The 12,626-nt window shown below is 34.7% G+C and overlaps 2 protein-coding genes across 3 annotated transcripts; both read left to right on the top strand.

Annotated features, from left to right (window-relative positions):
* Window positions 1–708: 708 nt before the first annotated feature.
* Window positions 709–6,054, top strand: LOC123195870 (inositol 1,3,4-trisphosphate 5/6-kinase 4-like). Of its 2 annotated transcripts, XM_044609734.1 has the most exons (8): window positions 709–989; window positions 1,492–1,694; window positions 2,441–2,547; window positions 3,506–3,619; window positions 3,933–3,995; window positions 5,011–5,156; window positions 5,305–5,452; window positions 5,749–6,054. In XM_044609734.1, the coding sequence occupies exons 3-8, from the start codon at window positions 2,527–2,529 to the stop codon at window positions 5,902–5,904; spliced, it is 648 nt and encodes a 215-aa protein (XP_044465669.1). In that variant the 5' UTR covers window positions 709–989; window positions 1,492–1,694; window positions 2,441–2,526; the 3' UTR covers window positions 5,905–6,054. The 2 variants fall into 2 exon arrangements, with proteins under 2 accessions (XP_044465669.1, XP_044465670.1); XM_044609735.1 differs by lacking the exons at window positions 709–989; window positions 1,492–1,694 and having other exon boundaries at window positions 2,537–2,547; window positions 3,506–3,614.
* A 731-nt stretch (window positions 6,055–6,785) lies between these two features.
* Window positions 6,786–12,587, top strand: LOC123195966 (la-related protein 6B-like). The gene is made up of 10 exons (XM_044609845.1): window positions 6,786–7,507; window positions 8,519–8,600; window positions 9,226–9,320; window positions 9,428–9,499; window positions 9,803–9,882; window positions 9,991–10,090; window positions 10,682–10,729; window positions 10,835–10,903; window positions 11,687–11,839; window positions 11,974–12,587. Exons 1-10 carry the CDS (start codon window positions 6,944–6,946, stop codon window positions 12,238–12,240), a joined length of 1,530 nt encoding a protein of 509 aa, XP_044465780.1. The 5' UTR covers window positions 6,786–6,943; the 3' UTR covers window positions 12,241–12,587.
* Window positions 12,588–12,626: the final 39 nt, after the last annotated feature.

The following is a 12,626-nucleotide window of genomic DNA, read 5'->3' as shown; positions in this document are numbered from 1 at the left end:
CCTCCAGCAAGATTTCCAGATACAGCCTCCTCCTGCAGTCTCAATGTTCTAGGTTCTCTCCAGCATCAACTCAAATCAATAATCTTCCAATCATTCATTCAGAGCCAAGCAAAGGAAGAAGCAATTAGAACTAAGTTGTCATTCTCATTTGCATGTAACAAATAATTGTAACTGGAAGATTTCTATTGAATAAAGTCAAGCAGATTTTTACTATTTCATTCCATGTCCATGATCATAGAAATTTCAGTATCTTGCTCAAGGTTCAATAATAAGTTCATCAACACAACCAACAAGGTTCTCCACAAAACATCATCAAGAACAATAACAGTAATAAAAACAATAACAGCAACAGCAAATAAAAATAAACTCAGGAATGTTGGGTTCTGAGAGTCAGCCCTCTCCAATTCTATTCAGCAACTCAAAATAACATCCAACATAATCTGCTGCTCATCCCTGCTTTTTCCCATTTTATGTGCCGCCTCCTAACTGTCAATGGACCCCACCACTGAAGGCTCTTCTCTGAATTCTAGAAAAGAGGCTTCAATTAATTTCAGCTGTCTGGGTGCTTTGTCCAAACTGTCCTCATCCATTTGGTCTTCCCTTTTGCTCTCAGCTGGGCCATTATCCATACTCCCTGGGCTGTCTTTTGTATTGTCTCCTTTGGGCATGCGGTGATAGACTTTTGTAATTAGGTTCCCAACAAGTTATCATTTCAAGAGAAAATTGTTATGGAAGGTGTGGTTAATTATCTGTAGATTTAACATATACAAGATATAATGTATCATAATTGACTTCTTTTAAAAAAAAGAGTCAAATGCAACGATATACTCTGAAACGTGAAAAATTTAAATTTACTACTTCATATGTATCATATTAAGTTCAGTTCATGACTGGATTGATGCCTTATATTTGAAGTAGGCAGCTAGCAACAATGTTGTGGTAGTTGGCTATGTCCTGAAGCCTTCAAGCAAAGGAGAGATTTTACCAAGGTGAGCCCTTTTTATTGAAATGAGAGTATTTATGTTAGAAAATAGTTAGAGGAAGTCAGGAAATAAAAATTGGATTATCTTGTACAACCATGACATGCATAAATTCAGTATGTAACTGCTGATACTCTTCATTAAATGTTTTTCATTGAAACTGGAAAGTGACTCATTCTGGTGCCTAATTCTAAAATTTAGCTGTAGTTAACAGAATGAAGTAAGAAAAATTGAACCACACTTGAGAGATGGCTTTTTGTGAAGGAAAATATTTAATCATATGGGTGATCTTTGTCAGTCTGAAATGTTGTTCATCAGGAAAATAGAATCATTTGATTGATTATTTTCGTCCCCAAGCAATCACTTAAGTTCGTCTAATGGTAGTTGGTTATAGGCTTAACTTTCTGCAATCTACCAATGATGAGAATGGAGGAAATTTCTATTGCTTTATTCTCTGCTTATCCAAAGAAAGTACTATATTTGAAGCTTATTTTTGTCCCATCTTTTGTAGAGGGGTGCATTTCCTATGAGTCCAACTCCAAATGGGTTGATATTCATGCCTCTAACATTTGAAATTCCTCTGTCATCTCAATTACAAGTAGTTGATGTGGTTCTCCACAAAGTGACAGATGAAATCATGTCCATCCAAGGGCAAAGCAACTCAGAATCTTACAATAGAATCACATTCACATCAGGCATGCAGGAACTTCAAAGGTAATTTCTAAATGGAATTATATATACTATGTATCTCTTATATTCTGTTTGATCTTTGGGATAAGAATTTGCTTGTCCGTTGTTTCTTTGTAAAGTTAAAAATTTGCTTTTGAACTTTGTATAACATGTCAAGTAAAATGTTTTCAACAGTCGCGAATTTTCAGAGTAATGCTATAGTTACTTATATCTTTCCTAATTAGTGTTACCGCTCTTATAGGTTTATGGAACACCACTCTAATTTCTTCACAATAGATCATCTTGATAATGTTTACCCAGTATTGGATCGTCTAAAAATCCAACTGGTTCTGCTGGGGTTGCAAGATCTAAATGCAGAAGGTTGCCATACTATCAGAAGGGGCCCATTTTCTTGAGGTCTTCTTTTTGCTAGACTAGCATTTATTTTATGCTTGTTGCTGATCTAATAAATCACTGGAACCAATTTAGATAATTATCCTGCTGATGTCTTTGATCTAGAATTTTTTCTTTTCCGGTTGACAACGTTCAGATAAAATTATTTTATAAAATATTTATATCTTTATGTAAACCTTATTGTAACAGAAATAAGGTTCATGGATCTTGCTCTCTCTATCAATAAATACACATTGGTCGCTTGTAATGAATCTTTAATAGTTGTACCTCTCTTATTGACAGTGTAAACTTTTACTAGGTGTCTTTTTCTTTATTGGTTGTAATAAATATTGGTTTACTTTATGATACAAACCTGGTATGCCTTGCTGTACTCCCAAGTAACCACTGCAGATGAGGTGCACCCAAGCAGAAGAGCCAGCACAGTCCAGTAGAAACTTCCACCTGAAGCAACCCCGTTTCCAGTATGCAAAAGGATCCAGGAAAGGTTGTCACAGCACAATATGTAATGCAGATTGTATTAAAGCTAGAAAATGATTAAACACCCAACAGTAGCAAAATATTTGTATTGATTCAATTTACTGCAATGAATACAACTGTTCATCTACAGTTTCCATATCATTTACATTAATCTCTTTCCCACACATAACCAAAAGCACACAACCAAAAGTACAAGCAAAATCAATCTCTTCAATCTTCCATTCCCTGAGAGGCTGGCCTCTCCTTGCTTCTCTCTTTCTTCTTAATTGCCTGCCTCCTTTTTTCTTTCCTCCTCCAGTTTTATATCATGATCTTCACTGTTGCTTTCCCGCACTTGTATTGCCACATCAGCTTTAGGTGTCTTTATAGTTCCTCTTGGCTTCTGGTGCATGCTTGTTGTTTTTATCTTCAGTTGAAGTTGGTCTGCTGCTTCTGCTCCGGTTTGTTGAACTCCAGGGGCCTCTCTTGATTTTTTTCTAGCTATCCCTTTCTTCTTATTTTTGTTCCTTACATAGACCTTCGTTCTAAAACTTTACATCTTATTATTGGTGACAAAATTGTAGTATATAGCATGACTTACTGATGCTGTTATACTGGAGACTATGATGATGTATGTCCAAAACTGGAATTTATTTGCATGGATTTTGTGACTGTGGTTAATGTAAAAGACAGTGAAAGTTAAAGCAATGGACTCTACGGTAGTCAAAAAACCAGATTGAGGGAGATTTAATATAAAAGGATAATTCTGACAAATGTTTGCCTTTAGGTCTATCTCAGTTAATGCTCTGAATTTTATCTATTAATTGTGGTAGTTTTTCTTTTCTTTTCTTTCCAGTGTATAAAAAATTCATGCTTTGTTCTATGTAATCACTATGTTATTATTTATGGCTTGCATTAGGCATAAATTTTCTATTTTTAATTAATTCGTCCTTATATCTAGTTAAATTATCCTTTCAAATATGCAGGTTAATGATTTTAACGAATCTGATTTGGCACAAAGACTATCAGAAGCTAAATTATCCTTTCCATGTATAGTGAAACCTCAAGTTGCTTATGGTGTGGCTGATGCTCACGGTATGGTAAATATAAATTTAATCTCCTTAATCTTCCCTTTCTTGGTCTATCATTTGGTTTTTACTGTGCTTTCTTTTAACAATTATTCAGTAGTAAACTGCTTTTGTTCAATGTGCTTGAGCTACTAAGGACTCTTATTCCATTCCCTTTTCTTTTGCTTCAAAAAGCTTAATCTTGGAATTGCAGGCAATTGTCTTTGACGTAGTTATAACAATTGTTCAGTAGTAAACTGCTTTTGTTCAATGTGCTTGAGCTACTAAGGACTCTTATTCCATTCCCTTTTCTTTTGCTTCAAAAAGCTTAATCTTGGAATTGCAGGCAATTGTCTTTGACGTAGAAGACTTTAAGGAACTGAATGTTCCTCTTCCTGCTGTTGTTCAGGTGAGCATGAAGTTGATGAGTTGATGACATTTGTGTAGTTATATTTTTCTTCACCATCACATCGTAGTTGTTATTGTTGTTCACGTGAGCTTACAATTGCTTTCATTGTGATAACTTCTGAATAGATTTAAGTTTCATGTTTCTCTCTGCAAGAATTTTGATATTGCTGAAACTTTCAAATTTTCAATTTTTGAGTTCAGAATGAAATTGGATATGCCTTTTTAGAAAAAGAATCACTTCACGCATGTCTTCTTTTTCATTTTATAGGCTTGTTATCATTTCTTTTTTTTTTTTTTTTTTTGCATTTCTATTTAGTTAGTCATATATATTTTTGTGGATTCTAACTGCTGCTAGTTTTGTGCTTCTTTTTATTTAGAAGCTTCTACTTCAAAAACTCTCAAAAGGAATCGTAATATTATGGCCTATGATACCTAACGGAGATCTAACGTGAGCACTAGAGCTGTAAATTAACCGAGCTCGAGCGGATTGAGTTCGACTCTCAATCTAAGTTCAAGCTTGTTGTTGGTTAGCTTGGTGAGTTTGCGAGTTGATGACTCAATTTGAGTAAAATATCAATAAACACTTATATGTCTAAAATCTTATACTTACACTCCTAAGAGAGTAATTGATACATATACAAGTTATGAGATTTACATATGATTCTTCAAATTAAGCTCGAATTAGCCATTCCTATATTGAGCTCAAACTCAAGTTAGGAACTTCTTAGTTCAACGAGTTCTAGCTTGGCTTTAATATATTCAAGTTGAGTTTGAGCTAAACAATACTCATCTTGGCTTAACTTGATTATAGCCTTGATGAGTACAAAAATATGTGACTGGATCTGACCTTAGACTGTCATATGTGTCAAAAAATGAGTCAATACTTTTTATGTTTTATTTTGAAAGAGTATTGCATTGTTTATACAAATTGTTATGTCAGAAGAGTATTATATTATTTATACGAATTGTTGATCTGTCTCTCAATTTAATATTGTTATTTTGTGTTGATATTTTAGGAATACATCAACCAGTCATCCACTCTGTTCAAGTTTTATGTCTTGGGTGAGAATGTTTTCCACACAGTTGAGAAGTCAATCCCAAATTCCACAACTTTGAGGAAGTCATATAAAAGAAACAGCTCTAGACCTATAATGTTCAACAGGTAGTAATCAATGTTTTCTTCCTTTTCGCACATTTTTTGATAATCACTTTCTTGCCTTTTTTGTCTTCTTTTTTGGTTTTTTACCACCATCTTGAATTACAGTTAGATCATTCATTGAAACTAATAAAGTGGTGGTGTCTCTTCTCAGTTTGAAGTCTCTTCCTAACTATGCTGAAACTCGGGATCTGGGAGATGCAGTGTCCTGTAAGGTTGATCTTGATCTCAAGCTGGTCAAAGATGCTGCAAAATGGATTGCAAGAACACTTGATCTTGCAATATTTGGCTTTGATGTCGTTGTAAGTTGTCCACACGAGCTTCTCAGATTAATATATTTTTGTAAGTCTGCAATTTTACATAGTAAAACCATCAAATCCCAGCCCTACCTGCTCTATGTTTAGCTTGTTCTCAAATCACTTTTATTTTATTGATAGTCTTGCAAACTCCATCTTGCTCGAGGCAAGATGCTTTTCCAAAATTGTCCACTGTGGCATCCCGGAGCTATCTATAAGCAATTTAACTTAGATTTTAGTGTATTGCGATGAATATGTTACAGTTTTGTAACATTCTTATCTATTTTGTGAAAATTATTCAGGTTCAAGACGGCACCGGTGACCATGTTATTGTGGACGTAAACTACTTCCCATCATTCAAAGAAGTACATAATGATATCGCCATACCAGCCTTCTGGGATGCCATTAAAATGAAGTATATATCAAAGAAAACAGCACTCAAGGCTTCCTCATCTTAAGCCTATTGTGCTATAAAAGCCCTGACCTTTTTTATCAGTTGAGTATGCATCTTTTCTATGTGATTCTGGTTTTGCGAAAAATTCTCAACTTATTGATCATTTTATGTCTTTTTCGAAATTCTTTATTATTATTATTATGGACATGCATAACTGCTAATGATCCAATTATGAGTTTATGCATTTATTATATTTAATAATGGTATAAAATATTTTTATATACAAATTAGGATAAGATAACAAAATTCAACCTAAGATTAATCCAAAAAATCTAGTTTGGGAATGACAATTTAAGTTTTGTATTTAATTTGAAAGCAATTTAATTTATACTAGTTTGATTTGATTCATAAAAATTGAGTCTAATCTTAGACTCAATTTTGGTTTGTTTGATCTAAGCTGGAGATCGATCCTACGTTAATACAAATTAATGTGGCATAAACTCTCTTATTATCACATCATTCATTTTTATTAATTGACGTTTATAAAGTTGATCATGATTATAAATTCACCTTATCATTCGGTGTCATATAGAATGAATAATTAATTGCTGTCTTCAAAAAATACAAAATTTTTAGCCAGTGTTTAGAAATTCATCTTTGATTCATACAGTAAAAAGTTTAAATACTTTATGATGTTTACAAATTTATTAATTGAAGACTTTAAAAGGAAGAAAATAACCCGATTAGGCATTTCTAAAAAATTAACTGAAATTAACTTGAAGAATAATATTGACTCAAATCTAATCTTTAAATTATCAATTCTAAATTATTAATTCGAGAAAAAATTGTAGACAAAATGATCCTCAGACCTCAATCATCAATCTTGAGTCATGAGTCGTCATCATCATCAATAGCATCCTATAAATACCTCACGTTCCCCCGCTTTTCAAAACCGAGAATTCCTCTCCAGTGTCTTCCCCCAAAGCCCCCTTCCGGTCTCCGGGCCTCCCTTCTGCGCCCGGTCGCACCCTTATAAACCCTAGCCCTAATATTCATTGACTTCAATTTTGTCTTTAAAAATTAAAAAAAAATAGAAAAAAATTATGGCACAAGAAGATTCTCTAGTTGAAATGCTAGATTCAACCTATGCTAGTGATCAGTCTAAATCGTCGTCTTCTGATCTGTCGCGATCGGCGTCGTTCAGTAAGCTTAACGCGTGCGCTCCAGAGTTCGTTCCCGCGCGATCTTCTACGACGATTTCGACAGCGTCGGCGTCTCAGTCGCAGGTGCAATTACAAGTGCCGCCGCCGCCAAGAGTTATGATGCCTCCGCCGCCGGCGTTTCATAATCATTATCCACCACGTGGTTATTCTCCGCATCAAGGGATGGCGTTTCATATGCCGATGCAGAATCACGTGATTTCGGTTCATCATCCTAATCATCATCACCAGATTCAACATCACGTGCTGGTTCAGAATTATCATAACCATCACCATCACACTTATCGAAATCACAATCAGAGTCATCATAATCAGAAGCATAATCACATTCATCGTCATGACGAAGGAAATCAGGAGGTTGAGCTTGCAGTCGAGGATCAGAAAGGTCAGAAGGATCAGCATCACGCTGGGTTATCTGATGAATCAACTCAGAAGATTTTGAATCAGGTTTGATTTTTACAGTATAAGATTGAAATTCTCAGTGTTTAAGTACTTTTGGATAGAATTTAGTGTTTATGCTGAAGGAAATAGTGTCTACGAGCTACAATTTATGTGATTATGAGCTTCTGTTAATCTATTTTGAATAAGTTGTTTCTCTGGATTATGTGATTGAATATTTTCTATCTGAAAGGAACTTTTATTGTAAGTGCTTTTGAAAGATTTGAGTGTTTAGCCTGATGAAAATTGTGTATATCAGCGACAATTTTAGTGATTCGTAGCTTCTGTTAATCTATTTTGAATAAGTTTTTTTCTTGTGATTAAGTATGAGATTGGATATGTTTCTAATTGAAAGATATAATTATTGTTAGAGTGTTAAATGCTCAGTTTGTTAGCGCATTTGGAGGACCTTACTGACTAGCTTGAAGAAAATTATGTTTATATGCAACAATTGAGGTGGTTAATATTTTCTGTTACTCTGTATTGAAAAAGTTGTTTCTTTCAATCTATTGTTAAGTCATGAAATTTTGTGTGTTTATTTATGCGAAATTTGACATGAGTTTTGAATTTGAAAGCAGGGCCCCTATTAGATTCTAGATTATCTTGCACATGGGTCACAACCTCTAAAATTAGGATGCAAGAAACTTTTTAGCAAATCACAACTGTATGTATCGCATGTGTCAAGCATTATATCATAGTTTATGTTGTACCAGATTTAAGGTCATTTTAGGTCTTGCATATACTTTAAGGCCATTGGTGTAAGGAGATGAGATGGAGGTGAGGAAAGGTACAGGCCTTAATTCATTATATGGTCGTGGCTTAACTTGGAAGATGCCTAAGAGTTTGTGTTATTTTTGACACTGACATTCCAGTACATAATAGATGGATATTAATTTTAGATAAATTCTGTCTGCAGTTGCTTTGTTGTGTGGTGCTACTTTCATTATTTCTCCAATTTGGTCTTTTATATGTATGAAATTCTCATTATAATTATGTTTTTTCCAACAAATGATTTGGTAGGTGGAGTATTATTTCAGTGATTTAAACTTGGCCACTACGGATCATCTTATGAGGTTCATTCACAAGGATCCTGAAGGATATGGTAAGATCTCTAAATTGTGGGCTGCACAGTGCTTCATTCTGTTATGTTCCAAACTATTTCATTCTTATAGCAATATAGACATTTTTCCTTACTAAGAGTACTCCTGGACGGCTTCCAGAAACCTACAACATGCAAGTTAAGCAATGAAAAAAATTCTCAAATTTGGACACTGAGTTTAGTTCATCTGTTATCAAATGTCATATGCAATATTACATCATATTCAGTTTGTTGCATATGATCTTCTCTTTTCCTACGTTTGGTGTGAGAAAGGAAGAATTGCGTGTATGTTTAACGTGATGTTTCTGTTATGAAATTAGGTTCAGTTTTTGTTTGCCATTGGTGGCATTGCATTGTTCATTTTGCATTTTTGTTGTAGTAAACCATAAATCGTATGGATATTATTGATCTTGATTGAAGTTTGGTAAATTGAATGTAATTAGGCCAAACATTAGGGGATATAAATGAAATTTTTGGGCCAATCATTAGGGGACATAAATAAAATTTACCCTAGCTGTATTATATTGTATACTTCATTGGCTGATTTCCACATTGAAAGTTTGTTGTCTTCAATTGTGTGTCTTTATTAACTGTTCTTTATTCTAACATATCATCTGCATTGCTACAGTGCCAGTATCTGTTGTTGCATCTTTTAAGAAAATTAAAGCACTCATAAATAGTCATTCCCAGCTTGCCAATGTTTTACGGAACTCATCAAAGCTTGTGAGTTTTTTTTGTAACCATGTGGTCTTAATTTTTGCCCTTTGTTACTATTAATATTTCATCTCTTGCACATCCTCTCTCAATATTTTCTGCACCGTAATTAACAGGTTGTTAGTGAAGATGGAAAGAAAGTGAAACGTCTGAATCCTCTAACTGAATCAGATATGGAAGAATTACAAGTGAGTTGTTTTTACTGTTTTGTTTTTAAATGTTTTTATATTTTCTTGTTTTTGGTTGGCATAATGTCATAATACATTTTATGTGCCACTTCTATTAGTGCCTTGTATGTGCTGTTGCATTACTCCAGATAATTGAGCCATCTTAAGAAGATGTGAAAAACTTGCATTTTCTATTTATTATGTATATGTTTCCCTTAGGAGTGTGAGGTACATGTTCACCGTTTAGAAAGAATAAAATTTTTGATACTCCCTCTCCTAACAACTGGTTTGTTTTCTTTTTTATTTTTTTGTCGTGATTTGTAGTCTCGCATAGTCCTCGCTGAGAATTTACCTGAGGATCATTGCCACCAAAATCTTATGAAGATTTTTTCTGCTGTTGGGAGGTATTAGATTTTTATTTTTGTTTAAAAGATAATTACTTCATAAACTGGTTCTTTCGTAAGATGTGTTTGCTATTTATGGTAGTTTGACCCTATATTATTCTGTGACAGTGTTAAGACTATACGTACTTGTTTGCCCCAACATTCTGGTTGTGGGGCTCTGTCAGCATCTAGATCGACAAAAGGGGACAGCATGCTTTTCAGTAACAAGGTAGGTATTGCATAGTAAAGAAGCTTTGCATTTTATTTTCCTATTATATGAACATGATCTTGCATCTATCATGTTCTGTGTCAGGTTGATGTTTGCTTATTTTGGTGCACTTTCTGTTATTATACTTAACGGAAATAATATAATTGCATTGACTTTTAGGGATTTTTAGCCAGTGCATTTTTTCTGTTGCTGTATGATGCATTTATGGATGCACGAATTTTGTTCATATTCCTGTACCTGGTGATTGGTTCTGTTGTGGTACATCTCTTGAGCCAGATTATTGGGATTATCACGTCATGGAAGATCTCTTGTCTAAATTTACTCGTGTAGATTTATCTATTTGTTTGTGACTTCACAATTGCAATGAAGGCCTAATGAAACAGTATGATGATCCTTTTGCTGAACAAGCTTTAAAGCAGCTTCTCTATGCGTCAATACATAATCATCCTAGCATCTTCCATTGACCTTTTCATGTTGATGATGTTTGTGAGTCTTTATTAATCTATTGCACTCTTGAGCACAGGATGGCTTATTACTTTGTTATATTTTCTCAGATGAATGTAACTGTTGAACTCCTTGTTTCAAATGCAGTTGCATGCATTTGTGGAATATGAAACCATTGAGCTTGCTGAGAAAGCGGTGAGTACTCTCATGTTTTGTGAGACAGCATTGTTATTCTTTTTATTTATTTACTTTTGTCCTTTTCTCACTTAGACAATTGTAAATCTTTTTTCTTTTTGGCAGATTGCAGACCTGAACAATGAGGGAAACTGGAGGAGCGGTCTTCGGGTCTGTTTAATGCAAAGACATGTGGTAAATTACCAAATAGTTAACTTTTTCTTATTGATGTTCTCATTCTGTGCCTATGACAATTAAACCAAGGATTCACTTTGACTAGGGCTGCAAATGTGTTTAGCCGCTTGCAAGCTACCCACGATCCTAGTAAATACTTGAGCCAAGCTTGAGCTCGCTGTTTCTCTACTTGATAAGCTTATGAGCTTGCGGTTTGGTTTGAGTGCAATGTCAATAAACTCCTAAAAGCTAAAAATCTTGAATTTACACCTCCAAAATCTTATATTTAAATTTTGAAATAGAAGATAATTGAAAATATATAAGCGATGAGGTTTAATTGTAATTTTTTTAGCCAAGCTCTAGTCATCTGTTTCTATCTTGAACATGAGCTTGAGCCTCCCTAAAACTCATTTGAGTTGAGCTTGAGCACAACAATACTTGACTTTGATCTGTGATCTACTCATTTTTCCTATACAATCCATGTGGTAATGAGAGTGCTAACAATCCATGTGGAGGAGGCTTGAAAACGATGTTTGTTATGTATATGCTTACGTTTTATCTTCTGATTGACATGTAGTTTCCTGTCTTTCAGATATCTTTCTGTTACCTGCACAATTGATCTCTAGATAGATGCTACTGAAGTCCTTGATTATCATGAATTGCACTTTGAGTTGGATTTTCCTTTTAGTTTTCGAAGTGGATTCATGGAATTAGACCAGTCCATTGATCTCATTGACCTGTCTGAATTTCTAGATTTGTCCATTGATCTCTCTCTTATTTTTTTTTTTTTCATCTCATGCTTAGTCGAAAAACCCTCATTCTAGAGGTAGAAAAGGGCATGAAGGGGAGTGGCACTATGAGGAAGAAGATCCTTCCTTATCCGAGCATCATTCAAATGAGAAACAACTGGAAGACCATCACCAGCAACAATACGATCATCATTCACATGAATATATGGTAAGTCATAGTTCTCATGCTGCTGTGCCCGTACTTGTTTATTTACAAAATTTTGGAACTTTTGAATGAAGGATGCTTCTAGTTTTACCTTCATGTAGTTTCTAGATTTGCATACCTTTTTTAAATTTTGGCAGGGAGAGCAGTATGTAAACGACAAAGAGGGTGAACACAAAAAAGGGCAAAACAAGGGCCGTGGTAAGGGACGTGGACAAGGCGACCGTGGCCAATATCATCACAATAACCATAACTGTGGGCATCATGTGGGAACACCACCATCAAATAATATGATCAATAATGAGCAGCTAACCATAGGCAAGCCACCTCCAGGGCCTCGAATGCCGGATGGAACAAGAGGATTTGCTATGGGTCGGGGGAAACCAGTTGCTGTGAATAACTCATGAATTTTCTGTCTTCAAATCACTGCTGCTCTTGTAACTGGCATGAGACAACAAGGACGCTGTGGTGGGTAACTGTGTCTATTTGGGTTGTGTCAATGGCGGGGTTTAAACAAGGGGCTTTTCATCGTTCGGAAGTCACATTAGGTTGTATTAGCAATTTGTCTGAAGTATTTTCTTTTTCAGAAATGTGTTGTGTAATCAATAGTTGTTAAATTGATGTAGAAAAACCAGAAACCAAAACACCCTTGGTGGAGACAAGACACAGAAATAATACCTAGATAGATATATGGAGTCAGGAACTGCAAAAATAAAAAGATATTGCAAATAAATTGGTTTTCATTTAGGTTGCATATTTTGTTTATAGATGTTGTAGTGTTCATACCCACCAT

Source organism: Mangifera indica, chromosome 14 (assembly GCF_011075055.1).
Source record: "Mangifera indica cultivar Alphonso chromosome 14, CATAS_Mindica_2.1, whole genome shotgun sequence".
In the NCBI taxonomy this organism is placed as follows: domain Eukaryota; kingdom Viridiplantae; phylum Streptophyta; class Magnoliopsida; order Sapindales; family Anacardiaceae; genus Mangifera; species Mangifera indica.
The sequence above is the reverse complement of the archived record's forward strand: the minus strand, read 5'-3'. Positions and strand labels throughout refer to the sequence as shown.

Coding starts and splice junctions, on each gene's coding strand:
- LOC123195966 (XM_044609845.1), top strand. CDS start 6,944: ATGGCACAAGAAGATTCTCTAGTTGAAATGCTAGATTCAACCTATGCT. Junction 7,508..8,518: donor CTCAGAAGATTTTGAATCAG/GTTTGATTTTTA, acceptor ATGATTTGGTAG/GTGGAGTATTATTTCAGTGA. Junction 9,321..9,427: donor TACGGAACTCATCAAAGCTT/GTGAGTTTTTTT, acceptor CGTAATTAACAG/GTTGTTAGTGAAGATGGAAA.
- LOC123195870 (XM_044609734.1), top strand. CDS start 2,527: ATGCAAAAGGATCCAGGAAAG. Junction 2,548..3,505: donor TGCAAAAGGATCCAGGAAAG/GTTGTCACAGCA, acceptor TCAAATATGCAG/GTTAATGATTTTAACGAATC. Junction 3,996..5,010: donor CTCTTCCTGCTGTTGTTCAG/GTGAGCATGAAG, acceptor TTGATATTTTAG/GAATACATCAACCAGTCATC.